This window comes from Pleurodeles waltl, chromosome 11 (assembly GCF_031143425.1).
Source record: "Pleurodeles waltl isolate 20211129_DDA chromosome 11, aPleWal1.hap1.20221129, whole genome shotgun sequence".
Taxonomy (NCBI): domain Eukaryota; kingdom Metazoa; phylum Chordata; class Amphibia; order Caudata; family Salamandridae; genus Pleurodeles; species Pleurodeles waltl.
In genome coordinates, this window is record NC_090450.1 from 31946869 (window position 1) to 31968855 (window position 21987).

At 40.7% G+C, this 21987-nt stretch overlaps 1 protein-coding gene across 1 annotated transcript in view; it reads left to right on the plus strand.

The window, feature by feature from the left end:
* Window positions 1-21145, plus strand: part of LOC138265303 (cytochrome P450 2J4-like) — a 145344-nt gene extending 124199 nt beyond the window's left edge. The window contains exon 9 of the mRNA XM_069212911.1: window positions 20835-21145. Within this exon, the coding sequence (XP_069069012.1) occupies window positions 20835-21013 (179 nt within the window). The 3' untranslated portion in view covers window positions 21014-21145. The remainder of the gene's footprint in view (window positions 1-20834) is intronic.
* The last annotated feature ends 842 nt before the right edge of the window (window positions 21146-21987 follow it).

Below are 21987 nucleotides of genomic sequence, written 5' to 3' on the forward strand. Positions count from 1 at the left end.
TAAAGTTACATGCAAATTATTAATTCTTTCCAAGTCTTGCTTGATCTTACTCAGCGAGCGGGCCCAGATATATTTCAAACTAGATGTAAGTGTCACACCCAGGTAAGTGACTTCCTCAACCCAATGTTGACCAGCAGGGTTAAGGCCTTTAGTGCTGAGCACTCAAGTCTTGCCTTCATTGAGGTGGTAGCCTGCTATTAAACTGAATGTACTAGCTTCTGGTTCTATAGCCCCTACGGCGCTACAGGGATCAGGTGTTGCAACTAGTATATTGTCAACATATGCCAGCACTTAATACTGCATTTGACTCACAGAGGCTGCTACAATCCTAATGTTGCTCTCTTACCTGGCAATAAATGGGTCAAAATATAAATCAAATAGTATGGGAAAGCAGGGACATCCCTGTCTTGTTTCCCTAGCGATAGGCATCAGGCCCGATCCACTACACTTGATCAACACTCTAGCCCTGGGGGCTTGATAAAGACCCCTGATAGAGTTAATAAAGCCCAGACCAAGCCCCTTCCACCTCAGTACTTCCCAAAGATAACTCAAAGAAGAGACTCAATGAAAGGCTTTCTCTGCGTCCAACAACACCAGTCCCAAAGGTGACTTAGGTTAACTCAGCTATGTCTAACAGAGTAATTACCCTACGGACATGATCAGTAGTGGCCTGTTCTGGTATAAACCCATGCTGACAAGGAGAGACAAGCTTAGCAATTACTTTCCTAATCTGCAAGCCATAACTTTAGCATAGACCTTGGCATCTACATTGATCAGCAAAATAAGTCAATACGACCCCGGTTTCAAAGGGGATTTGCCCTTGTCTTTGAAAACCACAATGCTAGTATCCTCCCCGGTGGGTGGTATTGCCCTCTCTGCCTCGGCAGCCAGAAAAGATAAAGACAGGACCTCTAGGAGCTAAGGGAGAAATAACCTATGAAACTCAAAGGGAATCTTATATATCCCTGCTGCCTTCATGCTAGCCAAGGAGCCTACTGCAACCGTTATCTCTTCATGAGAGATTGGTAGTTTAAGCAGTGCTCTTGCCTCATCATTCAATGAGACCACTTCAACTGATTTTAAGAACTTAGAGTAACTAACTGCCTGTGGGAAGCTATCCTCCACATATATCTGTATATAATAGAATCTCTGAAGAAATTTTGCCCCCCCCTTCTTTATCTTCAATAGCTTCAACGCCACCTTCTACCCCTTTCCTTCCAAGACGATGTGCCAACAGCCTCCCAATACTCTCACCATACTAATAACAATCAGCCCTGTGACTTTGATATTTGCCTGCCATCACCTTACTGTACTGAGCATTGATTTTAGCCTTAAATACAGAGATGTCCTTCATGATTCCTCCAACAAGCCTGCCCCAGCTGAATTAATTTAACTGATTCAAAACACAACATGTTTGAAATTGTTTGGTTAATGAAGCTTAATGTCTCCCCTCTTATTCCTGCTTTTAACAAGTCCAAAACCATTTTAGGAGGAGTAGTTCCCTGATGAAACTGAAGAAACTCCCTTAACCGTTTAGGCATGTGTTTCACATATTCCTCCTCATACAGAAGTTTCCTATCAAATGTCCAGACTCTAAGCTGCCTTTCAAAACCAGCAATTGCGCAATCCATCACTAAGGGATTATAATCTAACAGTACCCTGGGAAACAGTTGAATGACTATCTGCCCTACTAGAGACGCAGAGACAAAAAAATAGTCATGACACACTAGCCTATCATGGGGGTGAGAGAAAACATAAACCCGGGGTCGGGCCTTTTTAAAAGCCCCCATACGTCACGGAATTGTGATCTTTAATTGCTGAATGGCCAAAGACACCAATGGCTTCCTATCTAAGTACCTAGAGTCCCCACCTTGCTCCCACCGATTTCAATGTAAAGGTTAAAATCCCCACACAAGATCAAAGGAGCTTGCCATACTGCTAACTCCAGATTGAGTGCGTGAAAGACAGTAGGGTCATCTAGATTGGGGCCGTAAATCGAGCAGAGTGTGGCCCTCCCTGTACTGATACGGAGATCCATAATGACCCATCTACCCATTTTATCAGATTTCACCTTTATCCAACAAAACGTTTGCCCATTATAGCTTCTCCCCTTGTTGTGCTCCCTTCAATTGTGCAGCTAAGCAGTGAGTACCCCAACTCTTCAAATATCCTCCTTTACATCCATGTAACATGAGCTTCCTGTATACAAATGATATTGGGCCTCAAGGATTTAAGCCCCAAGGCTATCCTGCCCCTTTTTCCTCTGTCATTGAAACCACAGATATTAATCATACAAAAGCGAATTCTATCCTGCATCAGCGGTTCCCACATTTTAGTTTGGAATTCACAGCACTTCAAATTCAAATTGGGCACATTAACCAACTGCTTAAGCTCTTTACTCCTACTCATGCCATGCTCATCTTGCTTTCCGCTAGAGAACTCAGCACCCATGCCATACATGTGACTCACACTGCTCCATGACACTGCAAAAACCCTTCTCCCCCTCCTCCTAACACCCCATCTAACCAACTCCAAAGCCACCACACTCCCTCTCCTTTCTCCTCACCCCACCCCTGACCCCCCTCAATAGGCATTCCCTCCCCCACACCCACTAAATATTGCAGGTAAGAGGACCGTCCAGGTCCGTTGATGGTGATGTTCCCCCTTGCAATCTATACTTAGGCCGACACCAGCTTTGAAGTGACCGTCAATGTAGATCCCATCTCAGAAACAAAAAACAGGGCCTCGTGCTCCAACATGGGGTCCCCTCAATCTAAAGTAAACTAGATCTACCCTGCTCAGACATCTACTAATTGGTGTACTTGGGCTCATCACATGTCTATGACACCTGACCAGGGCCCATGTCATCCAAGAATTCCTTAGCCCTGATTCGTTAGGTGAAAAAGTGGGCCCTGCCCTGTACTACGATCTTGAGATTTGGTGGGTTTATCAAATAAGACTGAGCACCCTTTAGTTGAAAAGGCTGGATCATCTGACTGAGGTGCCATCTTCGTTCGACAGTTAAATGGTAAAAATCCGGTCTAACGAAAAAAGTACATCCTTTAAAGACCGCTTCCGATCTGGATGGGCCCGATCAAATACTGCTTGACACAGCAGGAAATTTCCAAAAATTCCACTCCGAGAGCTCAGGAAAGGCCCCTTCAAAAGTTTAATGATGTATTTGCCAGTGTCCTCTTCCTCTCACCCCTCAGGGATGCCCGCAACTCTTAAGCTATTCTGCCTTAGCCTATTTTCGAAATCCTCTTGTTTCCACTGGACCTCCGTCACCCTAGTCTGCAATAGGTCTCAGGTTGCTTTATGTGCTGATGCCTCAGATTCAAGAGTTACTATCCTTGTTTCCAGCTTGTCCATCCTCTCCAAGAACTGAGTACAGGTCTTAGCCACCCGCCGAATAGCACCTTGCAATTTCCTATAGGCAGTTTGGGACTTTTGGCTGTCTGCCCGAGTCTCTTACCGGTGCGCCATAGTGCTCTGGAAGTTTGTTTCCAGTGATGCAGAGTCAGGGGAGTCCTGGGGCATATTGCCACTACCAGAATCATTCCCCTCAAACAGGGTGGCACTAAATAGTCCTGCAACAATTCACGGCCATTAACAACTTGTTTCTCTCCAGTGCTCTCCTCTTGCTGTAAGGATCCTTACTTAATTACAGTGGCAGGTAGATCCAGCCGGGCATCGGGGGTAATGAACAATGACTCCTGTTCCTGCTTCCCAAGCTGCTCATGCGCCTCATTATACTCCAAACTAAGTTCTTCCTACCGTGCCTAATTTCAGAGTCATCGTCGGACCAATCAGTCCAATTAGATAAAGAGAAGAAATGGTCAGCTATATCATCCATTTCAGTTTGTGTCCTTGAATGTGTCAAGTCACTGGAGACTATTGCCATTATCTCTGAGGCCCCCTAGGTATTAACCGCGTTCACAGGTTCACCCCCGACTGCCTCCACTACAGAAATACAGTCAACAACAAGAGGCTTACCTGTTCCAGTGCCAGCAGCAACCCCTTGTGCTGCCACTGTAGTATTCTCCCTCTCTCCAACAATGTTTTGTCCCTTCTCACTTACGGAATCACAGTGAGCTCCTCCATTGATCACAGCTTTGCCCAAAGGTGATTCTGTTGCTGTTGCTGCGTCTGCTGCATCTGCTTCTGTCTTGAGCTCCTGAAAGCCACCTGGCTGCAACAGAGGGGTGGGCTAATCCGGTACAGTTGCTTCCTTCATGAGCGTGTGGCTGGATGCGCCAGCGAAGCATTACTCTCCTCGCCGTCAGAGATGCCGGAGATATATTGCCGCTGAGTTCCGCCAGGACCCCCGTGAAGTACCTCAGGTGAGTTTAAGGGTTGGCATGATCGCCTTTGACCCTCATGTCAGCCGTCCTGCTCCTGCAGCTGAACTTCTTGTCTGGTTTGAAAAAACCTGAAATAGGGGTGGGGATTGCTACACATTAGCAATATCTGTGGGTTTCGCTTCATGTTTTTGTCTTCGATTGGTAGGCTTGTTGACCCAGGACCCCACTTTTCATCATCTGCCAGTTGTCCCTGTATGGGTCTTCGGCAAGGAGGATAGCCTGCTGGGCTTAGCAGCTCTCAAGGTCTTTGGGGCCATGGCAAACTGATGCCTTAGCCCAAAAGACACTCATGTGAACCAACAGTCTATATAGCCGCTTCAAAGCAGTTGCTCCTATCTGCTCAATGCACCACAGGGTCGAGACCAAAAATATTTAACCAGATCAGAAATGATTTCCAAGGTCACAAAAACTCATAGATAGGGTTGTAAGGGAGGGTGACTGTCTTCACATGCCCGTTATCTTGACCTTCGTGCTCCCCAACACTACCCCATTAAATGTAGCATTTAATTTAAAATACACGGGGAAAAACCCTAATGCCCCTAAAGATCTAATGAGGAGCCACCCTTGATTGTTAGTAAAGAAAGTGATATAAAAAATATAAACAATATATGTATGTGTGTTTAGTAATTTAAAAAAATACAAATAAAAATATGTTAAACAATACAAGTGTACTATTAAAATCTCAAATCACACAAACACTTTAAACCAACAACACTACAAAGCAGTAGGCAGCTTTTATACAGCATTTATTTGGACAATAGACATTTCATCACCTTCACTGTAGCACCTATTTCTAACTGGTAAAAAAACGGCAGTCACCACAGACCAAACTCCATTGACAAGAGTGTGTCGGTGTTTGCCTCAGCTTTCAAATTTCCACAAATCCTACAAAATATACAATAGCTCAGTAAAACCTACATAGTTATCCTATTCCTCTCAACAGTTATCCATTATTTAACATACTTAATTTTAAAATATAGCTCACTTACTAACACCACAATCTTCTTTGCAACGCTTGTATATTAGAACCATAATACAAGATATTTCCACTCCAATGTAAAGCATTTTGGGGAAAATGTTCCACACTGAAAAGATCAAATGTACTATTCACAATCCAAATGAAACCATTTTGAGGAAGGTATTAAACAATAAAGAGGTTACATTGACTATGCTCCCCTCCAATCTAAACCACTTTGGGTAATCTGTTGGACAATGAAGGGGTCAAAATACCATTCCCACTCCAATCTAAACTCTTTTGGGAAATGTGTTGGACACTGAAGGTGTCAGATTTACTTTTCCCACTCCAATCTAAACCACTTTGGCGAATATGCCGAACACTGAAGGGATCAAACTTCTTATTCCCACTGCAAATCAATCATTTTTTGGAAATGTGTTGGACACAGAACGGGACTAGATTTACTATTCCCACTTCAATTTAAACCATTTTGAGAAAGGTGGTGAACCCTTATCTGGTCAGATTTAATGCTTCCACTACAATGTAAGCCACTTTGGTTAATGTGCTGAACTCTGGAATGGTCAAAATTACTATTTCTACTCCAATCTAAACCTTTTTTGGAAAGGGGTTGGACACTGAAGGAATTGGATTTACTATTACCACTCCAATCTGAACCACTTTGGGTAATGTGTTGCACTCTGAAAAGGAAAACAGTGATATTCATGTTCCAATTTAAGACAGTTTGGGGAATGTGTTAGACAAATGAAGGGGTCAGACTTACTTTTCCCACTCTGATCTAGGTAATTTTGGGGAAAGTGTTGCACAGTGAAGGAGTTTAAAATTACGATTCCTACTTCAATCTGAGACCACATTGGGAAAAGTGCTGACAATGACAGGGTGTCTTTTACTGTGCCCACTTCAACCTAAATGCCTTTGGAGAATATATTAGACATTAGGGCCCAGATTTCCTAAATTTTCACCGAGCGCAGCAGCCAAAACTGCTGCACTATGCAGCATGAGAAGGATAGAGCCAGAGAACCCCATATTTACAGAGATATGGCACTTTCCGCCCCTCTTCCTCGTGCCGGCGCAGAAATATTCTGCCATGCACCACGCACACAACTTTGCTTCATAGCAAGGGGATTTGCATGAATCTAGCATATGTTTTGTACTGGAAGGATAAACTTCCCAAAAAAAATACTATGATTGCACTAACTTTAAAACTTTTCCCACTTTGTATGTGTGTTGTACAGTGCAGCACACATGCAAAGTAGGAAAGGAAAGGTATAATAAATGCATTTCTCAATGATAGTGCCTACTTGAACGATGCACTCTTTTTTGATGAACAATCGATTCTACTTTATTAAGTAAATAGTGTTTTGCTTCAAAAACCTTGAGTGGTTACATGGGAATGCCCATGCGCAACTCATGGAACAGTCCCTTAGAGCTAAGTAGTATACAGCAGCACTATGCACTGCTTTGCATTACATTCAGTGATTTTCAAGTGCAAAACAAGTTCTGTACTGGAAAGTAAATAATGAAAAAAATATTTTGTGTCACCTTGCGTCACCTTTGTGGTGCAAACACGGCACAAACTCTTAGTAAATATACACCTAACTGGCTCAAAATTGATGTCCAATGTACCCATTAGAGGGACAGTGTTGGACAAAGGGGTCAAATTCACTATACTCATTCCAAACTAATCCATCTTGAAGAAAGTATTCTAAATTAAAATAATTAAATTAGCAATTATAAACCATTGGATATGAACTTAGACCTATAATAAACAATATTTACTACTTCAACTCAAAACAATAAAAATGTATAAAAATAACTGAGACGGAAAAATACACATTTCGAAAAATATTATTCTAAAAAACAATGCACATTAAAAAATACTAATCAATTTAATTATAATGTTCTGCTTATACATAAATTATTTAAAAGTTCCTATAAAAACAAGATAAAAAATAACATTGTTAAAACATGTAATTTAATAATCATATGTATGTAGAAACACTTAAAATACATAAAAATATTTATTGAAAAAAACATAGTTATTTTCTTAATATATTAAAATGTACAATTGATAACCTATGTTAAACTATTTTAAAAATTAGAAACTAATTTTCAAACAAATTAAAAGTCAAGAAATAAATCAATACAATGTATATATAAATATATATAAAATATATAAACAGTCATCATCATTTGAGGTTTTTTTCGGCGGCAGCTACCATAAAAGCAATACAAATACACATATAAGACCATAATTCTCAATATAACATATAAAAATACAATACTAAAATCCTTAAGATAAAAACAAAAACAAAAAATAAATGCATTGCCAAAGCCTAGGGCATGCAAAATCAGACACCAAATTGCTCTATAAAGGGATACATGTGGCTTTGTTTTTCCTGATATCCGTTAGCCTGTGGGGTAAAATATTTAACCAAGCTTATATTCTAGATCAAATAAATACCACAATAAAAATTAGTTGAATAAATTACGTTCCAAAAACCTTAAAAATGTTCCCCCTATTAAAAAGAAATTTTGTATAATACAAATATATATTCAAAATCTAAAAATAACAATATTAAATCAATTAAAAAAACAGTCTCTATCCTTAAGTAAATGTTGTGTCAAAAAGCTTGCTCTAATACGCCATATGGTTGCTAAAAACTTTGACACAGCACACACCACCGGCCCGAAGGTGCTGGTTATACAAATCCTGAGAGCCGAATGGCGATCCCTAATTCCCATGGAGTTAGAAAGAGGTCTTATCCAGTGAGCCCTTTGCTTTTTATATGCGGCAGTAAAATAAAAGATGGCTAATTGTTTCCCTAGTATTGCACCTCATCGGGCAAAAATCCAACAGAGCAACAGTTTGCTTCCACCTGGAAGTGAGATTACGCACTGGTAGACATCCTTATCTGAATTTTAGGTAAAGTGCACATACCGCAGGATGTAAAATAGTATCAAAAAAGTGCTCAAACTGATAATGACACTTAAAAGATAAAAAGCTGTCTGTCATACTACCCGACGGAATAGCTGCTAGGGCTGATGTTTGTACACTCACCCCGTATGCATCTTTCAAAATCCGTGAGGTGATTTTTGGAAGATGCAAAGGATCCGTCCAATACGAGCCCAGCCCAAGCTTGAGAAAACCTCTTTTTACATACTGGCACCATGGGTTTTTTCCAACCTCAGAGTCTCTTAAAAGCGCTCCTAGTCATATCCTTTAAGGATCTAGCACTGCAGTGGACCAAATCCGAATCCAATATTGCAGTGGTCTCAAGGCAGCAATATCATCGATAGAATACAAACTTAAATCCATTTGGCTAGGCAAAGTAGGAGAACTCGAAGGAACTTTTAGCAGGGCCTTGATAAAGAGGTTCTCTACTCTTTCCATATTGTCGAGTGTACTATGGCCCCACAGCTCAGCACCACACAAAGCACCCGTTCTAGCCTGCACTTTATAAATATCCACTGTAGGTGTGATAGGAAAGGTGGGCGGTTTAGCAGCAAATCTCAAAAGGCCCTCTGTCTTTTGTTTAAGGGACATAATACCATTTGTCAGATGTGATGTCCATTTGTGGGAATTTTCTAATCTAATTCCCACATAATCATAATCAAAATCACTAACACATTCAAGAACCTCATTATTCAGCACTATATTCTTCTTTACTCTAAATTTTGGGTCACCAAATACCATGCATTTTGTTTTGGTGCAGTTTATTTGTAAGCTATAATCCTTACAAAACCCAGAGAATTTCTCCAGAAGCCTAGATAATCCAGAGGCGGTTTGGGATAAAAACATGGTATCATCAGCGAACAGCAAACACGGTGTCTTGATACCACCCCATTTCGGGGTATCATTTAAGCTATCAAATAAGTACGGGATACAGGCATTCATAAAAAGTAAGAAAAGAGTTGGAGCCAAACCTAACACCTTTCTGTATGGGAAACTCGTCAGATAGGTCTCCGTCCTTCCCCCACCCTACTCTAGTAAAACTCCCTGAGTACAGCTCCCTAATCAAAGTAAACAAGGGGCCCGGGACTCCAGTTTTTGCCAGAGTCTCCCATTGCTTGGGACGGGGTACCAGATCAAAAGCAGATCTGAGATCAACAAAGGCGACGAACAGCCTACCACCATCCAGATCCACCACCTTCCATTTGATTCTAAGAAAGCAGAAGACCTGGTCCACCGTGGCCAGCCCTCACCTAAAGCCTGCCTGCAAGTGGCTTTAGGCCCCATTCTCTTCCATCCAGGCTCTAAACCTACCCAAAACCTGGAAGGAAAAGAGTTTCTGGAGATTATCTAAAAGGCTGATCGGTCTATAATTTCCAGGAGCCGATTTGTCCCCTTTTTTGTAGATAGGAATAATTATTGTGCCCTTCCACAAATGGGGAAAGGAGTTGCTCTCCAGAATAGCTTTTGAGACTCTATTAATATAAGGGCCCCATAGTATCAAATCAGACTTATACAGGTCAGATGGGATCCCGTCTAGCCCAGGATCCGTCCCTGATTTTTGGGCCATAATAGCTGCCTCTGTTTCTTTCCTAGTTAATGGTGCAATAGCACCTGCCCCCATCAAACGTATCCATATATGCAACCTCTATGTCCGCTGAAGAAGAAAAATCATGGCTGTAGAATTTAGTAAAATAAGAGATCCAAGTCTTTGCACAGATGTGGCAATCTGGCCTAGAGCTCAGATTTCATCCATCTAGGGAAACCAGGGACCAAAATCGCTTTGCATCTGAATCCTTGGTTGCTACTAGCAAATCTTGCCATATATCCTCCACCCACTGGGCCTTACTAGACTTAATTACAGCAGCGTAGTCACGCCTTGCCATCATTATGGCAGGTCTATGCTGTTGTCTAACTGCTTCCAAAAGGCCATGCTTGGCCCTCCTGCAGGCATTGTTAAACCATGGATTTAATTAGAGCATTCTACACCTCCCACTTCCTCTATTTTCCCTAATAAAAAGGGCCTTCAGGGAAGCAAATGGCTCAACGTGTTTGGCCATGATTTGATCAGCGGAATAGGGGTTGGATACAAGGGTAACTGTATGCCTAGAAACCAAATCAGACATTTGAGCTACTTGGGCTCCTTTATTCGTGAAAACCTTCCCTCTTAATACATACTGATTGCTAGCCACCTCCAGGGAGGGCATGCCACTCTGATCTTGGTTATTTGGCCCAGAACCAGGAAACCACCTAACCCACTCTACCAGTCAAAAGCAATAAAATTGTATGCTAAAAATTACAATTAAAAATGTAATCTTAATAAATTAATAAATGGCTGCCCCAGGTATGGAGGCGCATTTCATTCACATGGCATGGGAATGCCTTAGACTGGGGATATATTGGACTTGGGGGGGGGGGGTTGACACATTACGCAGGGTGGCGGGCCCCCAAGTGGGGAAGGAAATGAAACACTGCCTATTGAGCTTGCTGCCACGCCCGGCTAAAGGGAATAAGATGAGGTATCACTTTGCCTTGCTTGGTCTGGTGCCACGAGAAAGTGCGTTGCTGTTCACTTGGCTAGTGCAACCAACACTGATTTGCTGGCTGGTGGACTTTAAGGAATGGACAGTGGCAGAGGAATGTAGGTTAAAAAGAGTGAGACAGAATGGACATGCCGAGCCTTATTTGGAGATTTGAGGTGCCAAGATTGATTGGCTAACTGCAAATGACCAAGAGTCTGAAGAGGGCCTAGATCACCAAAAACAGGATGAGGAGGACCTATCTGGTGTTGGGAATGAGTCTGGCTGTGAGGTGGAAATATAGACAATGGGTGGGTCCAAGACTTGATGGCTGTGTGAGGGGCTGGACAGCCAGTTGTGGCTAAGAATGTTTTTGAACTTCTCTCTCTTCCAGTCTTTCCCTTCCCCTCTCCACTATGTAGGACACAGAGGACTGCAGAATCCTGAGTAGTGCCATGGCACCCCAATATAACAGTGCTGCACAGTTTTATTATTGCTAATTTACTGTGACTGTTAACAAAGCTGTTAATAAAAACATGCTTTTAAAAAAAAAAGTAATTACACAAATGCAATTAAACTTCTATTGCAATGTACAATTAAGTATTAAGGGCCAGATGTAGCAAGCATTTTGCATGGTGCAAACTGCGGAAATCGCAGTTTGCGCCATGCAAAATGCTGTTTGCGATGCTCATTCACAATTTGCGAGTCGTTACCGACTCGCAAATTGTGAATGCGACTCGCAAATAGGAAGGGGTGTTCCCTTTCTATTTGCGACTCGCATCGCTATGCTAAATTGCTTTGTGACCGCGAATGCGTCGCAAAGCAATTCGTAGTTTTCACCAGTGTCACACTGGTGGTAACCCATTTGCAAAAGGGAAGGGGTCCCATGGGACCCCTTCCTCTTTGTGAATGTTGCCAAAAAGGGTTTTTCAGAGCAGGCAGTGGCCCAATGGACCACTGCCTACTCTGAAAAACCGAAACCAAATGGTTTCGTTATTTTTTTTATTTTGTAACTCGTTTTCCTTTAAGGAAAACGGGCTGCAAAATAAATTTAAAAAACTGCTTCATTTAAAAAGCAGTCACAGACATGGAGGTCTGCTGTCTTCAGCAGGCCACCATCCTTGTGAGTGCAGGGACTCGCTATGGGGTCGCAAAATGCGACCCACCTCATTAATATTAATGAGGTGGGTCTTTGCGACCCCATAGCGACTCGCAGACGGTGTCTGAGACACCGTTCTGCATCCGATTTTGCGTATCGGAAATTGCAAGTCGCACCGACTCGCAATTTCCGATTCACAAAATCGGAAAATGCTACATCTGACCCTAAAATTCTTAAAGAATTAAAAATTCAAACTTCAATATATATATTTAAAAATCTCCTAACCCTTTTTCCCGTATAACACCTACATCCTGCTACTAAAAATGACAAATAAAATAAACATTTCCATGAATAAAAATAAAATTATTCAAAAATACAAAACTATTTAAAAAACAATATTACATAAATATTTTTTTAAACAATATTTTAACATTATTAAACATAGCTAAAAAACAATATTTTTACCTGCAACATTCTTGTTGATGATATTTTCTACATCACAATATTCTTGGGGAAGCGCGTTCAGAGGTGTGTCCGGGGCAGGAGCCCTTTAAATTTCTTCAAGCGCTCCCGCCGTCGCGGGAAGCGTGTTCAGAGGTTGTGTCCGGGGCAGGAGCCCTTTAAATTTCTTCAAGCGCTCCCGCCATCGCGGGACGCGCGCGGGCGGTGCCCGGGCAAAGCCCGGGCCAAGGGCGGGCCCGTCCTTGCCCGTCATTGCCAGGAAGAGGCAGGGCAGGGCCACCCCCCTAACTTTCACAACAAGACGCTCGGTTTAGGCAGCTCACAAGTAGCTGGCCGCCTGAAGGTACTGTGTCAATACCTACCCCAAAAAAAAAGAAAAAAAAAAAGGTCCTTTTATAGAGGGCCTTAGGACGGAACTCACCCTTCCCCAGCATAGTGCTTCTCTCATTATTACCTGCTAGATTTGAAGTGGGGCCGGGCCGGGTCGTTGCCTCTCTACTTTATTGCATGAAGTTTACTTGTAATTTTTGAGTGTAAAAACCTTTATTTAAATACTTGTCATATTCATTGTCAGTATCTATCATTTAGGCTTACCCCCACTAGACCTACTTCTATCCTTGTCCATAAATACATATTTGTGCTCTGGTTCATTAGAGCTGAAGTATCATATAGGTGGCCCAAAGCATGGGAAAACGTAAGGCATCAGAACCCCCAAGGGGGAAAGAGAAAATTACAAAAAAACTCAGGAATGCGGGCGAGAATTGTACTATAGACGAAATTGATGATCTTATTGAGGAGGTAGAGTCATTATTATGTAGTAGGGCCACTGTCCGGGAGGGACCTGATAAAAAGATTACCTCTTACTACACAAAAAAAGTTGAACTAGAGGAAGATATAGTGACAGAGACTATTAGTCAGCAAGAGGGGGAGGTTTCACCCGATATTAGGATTGGTAGCCCTAAGGATGCTACAACTCGATCCAGACATCCATGCACCATAGATAGTACTAGGAAGAAGGGCCACAAGCAGGAGTGTGAAGTTGTATGTTCCAATAAATATGCAGTCTTGGCAGAACTTGATAGTAATAAAGTACAGAATACACAAGAGGGGGAATTACTGAATGAGATATATCCAACTATTCCAATTGTACAATTACCTAGAGAGAGGATCTCTCCATGCAACTTAGAACCAATGAATCCTCCAAAACATAAAACAAGAACTATAGCAGACCTCTATGACCTACTCTCTGGTTTAATACAGGAAGTTAAGGACCTGAAACTTGAAGTAAGAACCCTATCAGATATTGTGGAAAAGGAGGGGGGTTGGGGTACCCACAAAGCTCAGTGCGGTAAGGAGACCCCCCTTATATCATTTCAGCCACAAGGCAGATCCACACGTTCTCAAAATTTAAATACTAACCCCATCCCTACCCCAGCTATAGCCAAGATCTCACAGCAACCGCAGGGATATACGAGAGGGGTATACAGGGAAAATACTGGTCCACGCAATTACCCTAGTAGTAATGCAAGTGATCTATGGCAAAAAACAGGGAATCCACGAAGAGAATCCCGCTTGGTAAAAGGGCCCCAAAAGGGGAATGTGGAGCTTACCCAGATCACCCATCCCCAAGCATCTCATGACCGTAAACATTATACTACATGGAATCGACATTCTGTGGGGGATAGGTTTCTCAGTAGGACCAATGTTGTTTATCTGTTAAATGTCCCAAAATTGGCCATAGATAGTAGTGAAGACGAAGATTCCCTAAAGAATAAGCTTACACATTGGATTAGGACTAAAAGACACTGTCTATCCATAATTCATTCAGATATAAAGAGGGCAGAAAGAATCTCAGGAGGGATGGGGCAACATGATGTTATTGCATTAACATTTAAGGATGGAAGCTTATCCAGAGGCCTGATTGACATGGAACAGAGAACCGCCGCCCCCACGATCAATGCCATGAGGTTCAGTTCGGATCCTTACATTACCAAACCCCTAGTCTCGAGGCCTAAGTATAATGTCATGGAGGGATCGCAAAGGAGAAACTACGATTCCAATCTTGAAAGAGTAGATTGACTACTCCAGATCGATCAGGCACAAGTGGGACTAATTGGGGACCCAATAGTAGGAGAGCCCCCCTTAGGGCCTGATCCTCATGCTACAGGGGCAGGTATTATAGTGGAGTCTTTGCCCCGTAGGAAAGACTCGGCAGCATATTTGAGCCCTACTTCTAATGTTACAACCCCAAACGGGAGGGGTCCTATCACCATGATCTCCTGGAATGTAGCAGGCTTAAAAAATAAGCTTACAGACCCGGAATGGCAGGACTATATTGATCAATACCATGTCTGTCTCTTCCAAGAGACTTGGCTTAAAGACCCGCCGTATAAGCTAGGATATAAAACCTACTTTATTAGTGCAATTTCAGCTGCTAGAGGGAGACCGTCTGGGGGACTGGTTGTTTGGGTGAAAATCTCACTAAATGTTGAGATACGTATGCAAACCACAGAGTCAGATGACATTTTATGGTTGATAATGGGGGGAAAAAATAAGATAATATCCCACTTGTTCAATGTATATATAAGACCTAGAAGGACAAACTTGGAGTCGCCTGAAATAACTCTATTAGACGACCTGCTTAAAAAGATCCCAGGAGGAGAGACAATTATGATAGGGGGTGACCTTAATTGTAATTATGAACCCATAACTGGTTTCGAACATTTAGCAGAAGAAGAAGATCGAGCCAGAGCAATCCCTTATTTAACAATAGAAAAAACAGTCCCAGGCACAGTGGCTGCATTGCAACTTATGGGCCTTACATTAAAACATGGACTGAGGGCATGTAATGGTAGAGTGGGTGAAGGAGGCCTTAATTTGGATACCTTCCAGAGAGGCAACTCTACCTCGAAAATAGATTATATTTTACATAGTATAAGTACATGGGGAAGATTAATGACTTTTAAGATAGATAAAAGAAGGGAAAGCGACCACTTCCCGTTAATAATTGAACTTAGCGCCCACCTCCTAGATTTGGATTTGGAATATGTAGAACATAATAAGGTGGAGATACAACCCTTCCTCAGTAACAACAGACGGGATATAAAATGGCCTGCAATGATAGGCAATCTGGAGACTATGACAAATATTTACCATACATATTCTAATCTCCTAGACCCTTATGTTGAAAATGAACTTACTGATATCCCCATCACGGCCATCCACCAATCAATGAGTATTGCACTAAGACCCTTCCTGACCAAACAGCCACGGTACAAGCCCAAAAAGGAGAAGGTGCAGATTACCCCAAGCAGCCCATGGTACACTACCAAATGTAGGGAGAGGAAAAGAGAGCTGATAGAGGCTCTAAAGCAAAAGAACCAATTGGCCATACAGCAGGCAAGGGCCAGTTATAAGAAAACCCTGGCAACTGCCCAAAGTAACTGGGAGGATCAAAAATGGCAAGATCTCCTGGAAGCAGCAAAAACCAGTGATGCTAGGATCTTCTGGAAAATAGTTACCCATGGTAGCAAAGAGGGGATAATTTCTACTGATCATCATATAGATCCCAATACATGGGTTAACTATTTTACACACCTTTATTCTGATCCCCCCAGCCTTGATTTCTATCCCTCAAGACATAAAACATTAGCCACCCAGGGCATCTTACCCGAGTTACAATTTAGCCTGGAGGAGACGGTGAACGCCATTGAAGCAATCAAGCTGGGGAAAGCCCCCGGTTTGGACAAGATCCCGGGGGACCTGTTTAAACATAGTTTAGAAATTTGGGCACCTTATCTAAATCTTTTAAGTAACGCTATATTAAGGGGAGGTCCTGTGCCCGAGACATGGAAAGGGGCAGAAATAATCCCAGTCTTCAAAAAAGGTTCCAGGGATGAACCAGGGAACTATAGACCTATCAGACTCATAGATGTCACACAAAAAGTATATGCAAGACAGCTGCTGAATAGGATTAACAGCTGGATAGATGGAAACAGCATACTGACTATATACCAAGCTGGCTTTAGACAGCAGACGAGCACAGTCGATCAGGCTTTTAGGCTATTGACGTTAATGTGGAAATATACTAGACTAACGAAAGGCCATCTCTACATCGCATTTGTGGACCTGCGCGCAGCCTTTGATCTAGTGCCAAGAGACTCCTTATGGGCTGCTCTAGGGAAACAGGGTATGCCAGGGAACCTCTTGAGCCAGCTAGAGAGACTACATGAAAATACATTTGCAAAGGTTCGGTGGGGGCCAAAGGGTGAGTTGACAGACTCAATACCTATTAAGAGGGGGGTGAGACAGGGTTGTGTGCTTGCCCCAACCCTCTTCTCACTATACATTAATGATCTGGTTCAATATCTGAAGCAAAGCAACCATGACTCACCAAGATTGAACGGTGATCCTGTCCCCGCCCTCCTCTTTGCAGATGATACCATCCTATTATCTCAAACTCCCATGGGCTTGCAAACTCTATTAGATAAATTTAGCGAGTACTGCAGCCTGAAGGGACTAGAAATCAATACAAACAAGACCAAATACCTGACTGTTAACCCTCATAAAGCACTTAAGAGAAACATTCGGATTAGAGGGCAGGCATTGGAACGAGTAACAAATTTCAATTATCTAGGGATACTCCTTGATGCTAAATTGTCATGGGCACCGCATGTTAACAAAGCTGCTATTTCCTTAGCGCATAGCTCCATGGCAATTAGCAAAAATTAAAATGTTCAAGGTCTAGTATTGTTTCACCAGTATTTGAGATCTATAGGTGCAAAGCACAGGCTGCTGCCCTATATGGTGCTGAACTCTGGGGATTCACAAACCTAACCCCATTGGTTACCCAGGAAAATAATTTTATGAGGGGGGTACTGGGTCTCCCTCCATCTACTCCACTGATTCCTTTAACCTATGATATTAACATGAAACAAATAGGTAAATTGGCAGCCTTGAGGCCCTTGCTCTACTGGTGTAGACTCTGGTCTACCCCTGAATTAATCCATTATAGGCAAGCGCTAATTGAGATTATAGACTTGGACAAGGCAATTTCCCTCCAGTGGCTCCATTATATAAGACAATGCTTTTACACTCTTGGCCTTAAATTTTACTGGGAAGAACCACATACACTAACAAAACAATCTAAGATTCAACTAAAACAAGTATTTTGGGACTTTACCTTAAACAGCCCTCTCTACAGCAAGGATCTAGGCAGACTTACTTTAAGTTTCCTGGACATTAAACCATTACCGTATGCTGAGGAATGGATAGATACTATCCAACCTAGACGAGCAAAAGTTTTATACATGAAGCTTCGATATGGGACTCTCCAGGTTAAGGCTTTTACTTCTTAATGGGTCCCCTTCAATGGGAGAAGACAAGAGGTGATTTGTGGGCTGTGTAATATGGAGACTCCTGAAACGACGGACCATGTCCTCTTAAACTGCAATGCCTATGATAAACCAAGGAGGAAATGGCTTCGACCGATTTGCAGGAACGTTGGAATCAGGAACTATAATGAAGCAGCAAGATTCTTGAGATCTAGTACGATACCATATGTTGTTTTTGGTTTAAGCCGGTTTTTACTAGCAATTTCATTTATCAGAGACAAGGCGGGCCTAAGGCTCTAGGATTCAGTTATTTATTCATTTTATTTTAAATAGTCCTCACCTACCAAAGCAAAATAAGTCCCTGATGGCACTGGAGGCAAATACTAAGGGCTTTATAAAAATGTAATACTGTAATTGATTCTTATTTATAGCTTTTAAGATTAATATTTGCTTTTATCCAGACAGTTGGTTTTAGTCGCTAAATGAATATTTATTGTTGTTGGAATAATGTGTCTTTTGTAATACTTGATTGTTTGCCTCTTTTTGGCCTTCAGCCGAATATAGGCATGTATGGGAAAAAGAAATCGTTGGGCATTAGAGATTTTCACTCAGCTCTTAAAAACTAGCAAAACAAGACCACATGTGATGGTGGTAGGCACATTGCCAAGATTCTTAGAGGCACTTTGGTATGCTAGGGACAAATGTCTTACAAAAGAAGCACGAAATTCTATTTTTACAATGATCATTATTTGTGCGTACTTATAGTTCAAGAGACCAAGTGAACTTTCTTGCCAGTACACAGCCACTCCTATTAACAGTCAGATATCAATCCCATTTGTTTTGTGCACACAGATTGTATTTATGGTGATTCTATAATATTCTTGGTGTTTTGTAAAGTGATGTGTACTGCGTATTTCTACAATGTTTTAATCGATCAATTGCTTATTCTTTTCATTTATCTAATTGTATTGTATGACCTTGGGGGAGTCCTGGATTTTTATTTTTTTTAATCTTATGATGGGTTTGGTTTTACTGCTTTTATTAAATTGCTTTTGTTTTCTTTTAGAAATGTATGATTTGTGTCGGTATGCTTTTATGGTATTGTCTTACCGGAATAAAGCTGAAATTGAAATTGAAATATTCTTGCAGTTTTATAAAGATCTAAGAATCTTACCCTTTTTAATTTGTTTTCTTGGAAGAAATGAATTCACTTCAATTCATTACAGTAGTTCATCAATTATATTTAAAAAATGGATCTCAATCTCATAGCTCAATATTCATGGCCTAATATATCATCTGTCCATTGAAGTTCCTCTAGTGTTTTCAAATTACTTCCCTCCATCCTAAATTAGACTGAAAATGCATCTTAAAATAAACCAATTCAAAGCATTGTGCTACTATACAAAGTTTGCCAAAGTATCAAAAACTTCCTAAATGAACCAGTCCTCAGCACATAGAGACTTTCACATTCCTTTACTTTAGTCATTTTTTCCTCCATTGGTCAACTGTAGGTATTAACTTTGTTTTCCACTTTAGCTCAATTATTAACATTCCTACCAACACACCTGTATATAACTTTTTCCTATGGCTCGAGCTTAATGCTACGCCTGTAGATCATATGGAAATTCAGTGTCTAGTGTAGCCTGAAAAATATTGCTGCATTGTTTTCCAATACTCCATTAGCATAGAGCAATCCCTTATATGTGTCCAGTTGCCCTCCACTATTATAGCTTCTGGATCTAAATACTTAAAAAAATATTCAATTTGAATAGAAAACTACGGCATATAGCTTTTGGCTCACTTAATATGTGGTTTAATGCCTACCCATTTTTCCATAGATCATGATTTAAAAATTCCCCAAGATATCTACAGACATTCATTCTTCATCTTTGTACTACAATCCTATTGAGAAACGACTGCTGATCTACCAAAATATCTTCCTATCTAATTGGCACTTTTTAAAACAGGAATGGCATAAAATCTAAACATTTGCTGTTTCTTGTTTAACATCTACAGCAGTACTTCATATAGAACTTTTCTCGGTGACTTGGTCAGGTGCTGAAAATCATTTATTTTGTACTCTATGAGCATTTGATCCAAGTAAATACTATCTGCTGCACTGTGCATCAATTTTGTGTTAGAAAAATGATAAGAGCTCTGTGTAAAACTTGGAAAAAAACATTCTTTCAGATTTGGAAGGCCAAGCACAATTGGCTGAGTTCTACAATATACCTAATGCCAATCTGGGTGTTCTATTTTCCCAAATAAAAGCAGCAAATAATCTTTCAATTATTCTTAAAAATGTCATGTGCTGAAAACACAGCAGTGCGGGTATAACATAAATTAAATAACAATTAAATGGACACTGAAATCACTGCCATTCTACTCACAACAGATAGAGGGAGGTGTTTTAATTTTATAAATCAGTTTTTACCTTTATCTACTAATGGTAAAACGTTTAATTTCTAAAATTTGTCTACATTTGTGGTTGTGTAAATTCCTAAATATCTCTTTGATATCTGCTTCACAAGGTCTGAGTGTAAAGCATCTGTATTACAATTACAGAACAACATTTCCATCTTCAGCTTGTTTATCTTATATCCCCCACCTGCTGCAATTGATAACAAAAAAATCCTTTGTTGAATTGCCAAGCCAGGTTTTAAAAAAAACAATGCAACATCATCTTCGAGCTTGATGTTGAACATCTCCTTGATTGGTGCCTTAATTATCAAATCTTCTCTTAAAGCAATAACAAGTGGTTCAATAAATATCACAAACAAATTTGATAAAAGAATAGGAACCATCATCCCACTGAAAATCTAAGTAGTTTTTTTAAGTAAAACATATCAAAGGCTGTTCTTAACATGATCATTTTTTACTAGTAAAAAGCTTATTTGAAATACCCTCATAGGTCCAAGTAAAAAACATAAATATACACAAACTGGAAGTAGAGAAAATTGTACCCTCGTGATATTCGACCCTGGGTCAGGATTCAATGCCCTCCATTGCCCTCCACCCCCAACACGTGAGGCATCCATCCTCCCCTATTACCTTTCAAATTCTACATATCAGTTGTTATGCTGGACAGCTGTGAGATAACTGACCTAGCTCTCATGTTCTTTCATTTGCAGGACATCGTGCGTGTTTGGGGGAGCAGTTGGCCAGGACAGAACTGTTCATCTTCTTCACAAGTCTCCTTCGGGCCTTCACCTTCAAGCTCCCCGAGGGAGTAAAGAATGTCAACATGGACCCTGTTTTCGGGGGCACTATGAAGCCACACCCTTATCAGATCTGTGCTGTGCCACGCTAAGCAAAGGGGACCCCAGGCAGAAGAAAGGACTAAGGATTCATAAATGTAGTGTATATACAGTATTAATGTCCTCCTAGCCCATAACATATACATTAGATCCTTGTATACTAACTAAAGTCTATTATGTATTAACATTGCAGATTACATTGATAGTCATCTAATCAAATAATTACTTTCTGGAGCACTTTTGTAAAACAGATATTTCCAGTTCATTTTTCAATCTTCTGTGACTTGACTTATATTTCAAGTAGAAAAACAAATCTGGCAACACTAAGCAATAGTATCAATGCACATTTCCTAATTTACCCAAGTATAAATGCTGTTAGGTAGTGCTCATACACTAATGCACATCGTTGCCCTGATGTGCTTTCCGGTTTTTCAAAGAAAAGACCGTAACAATAGAACCAAACAAAATGTACTAGCGGAGCACAATTATTTTTCTTTCTTTCTTTCTTTTTTCTAAAGTATTGATAATCAAAGTCAAAAAGTCAAATATGACTATATAATTAGTAAATTGTGATAGACTGTCCACAATCCATATACATTCATATATTATTAACCTCAAGCAATGTAGGTTCTCATAATTTTATATAATGAAAATATTTATTTCAAAAATTGGTGACAATAATAAATAACATACAACACTAAACCCCTACAGTAGACAACCAATCAACATAAAAGACATAATGTAAATAAATACAATAAAAGTCCATAATCTAACACAGAAATAAACTATGAGTCAAAGGACCGGATGATATTTTGTCGAATCCACATGTAACATCAGCCAACACGTGTTTCATCCACACATTGGACTTCTTCAAGGCTGATAAATCATAATTCAAAAATATTACATTAATAATTTAAAAATACAAAATCTGAAAAACAACTCCAAAGACTAAAGAAAGGATCACAGTTAGTCAACCTGCACCAAAAGTGTGTTGGAAATAGAAAAAGTGCCATGGAGAACCTACATC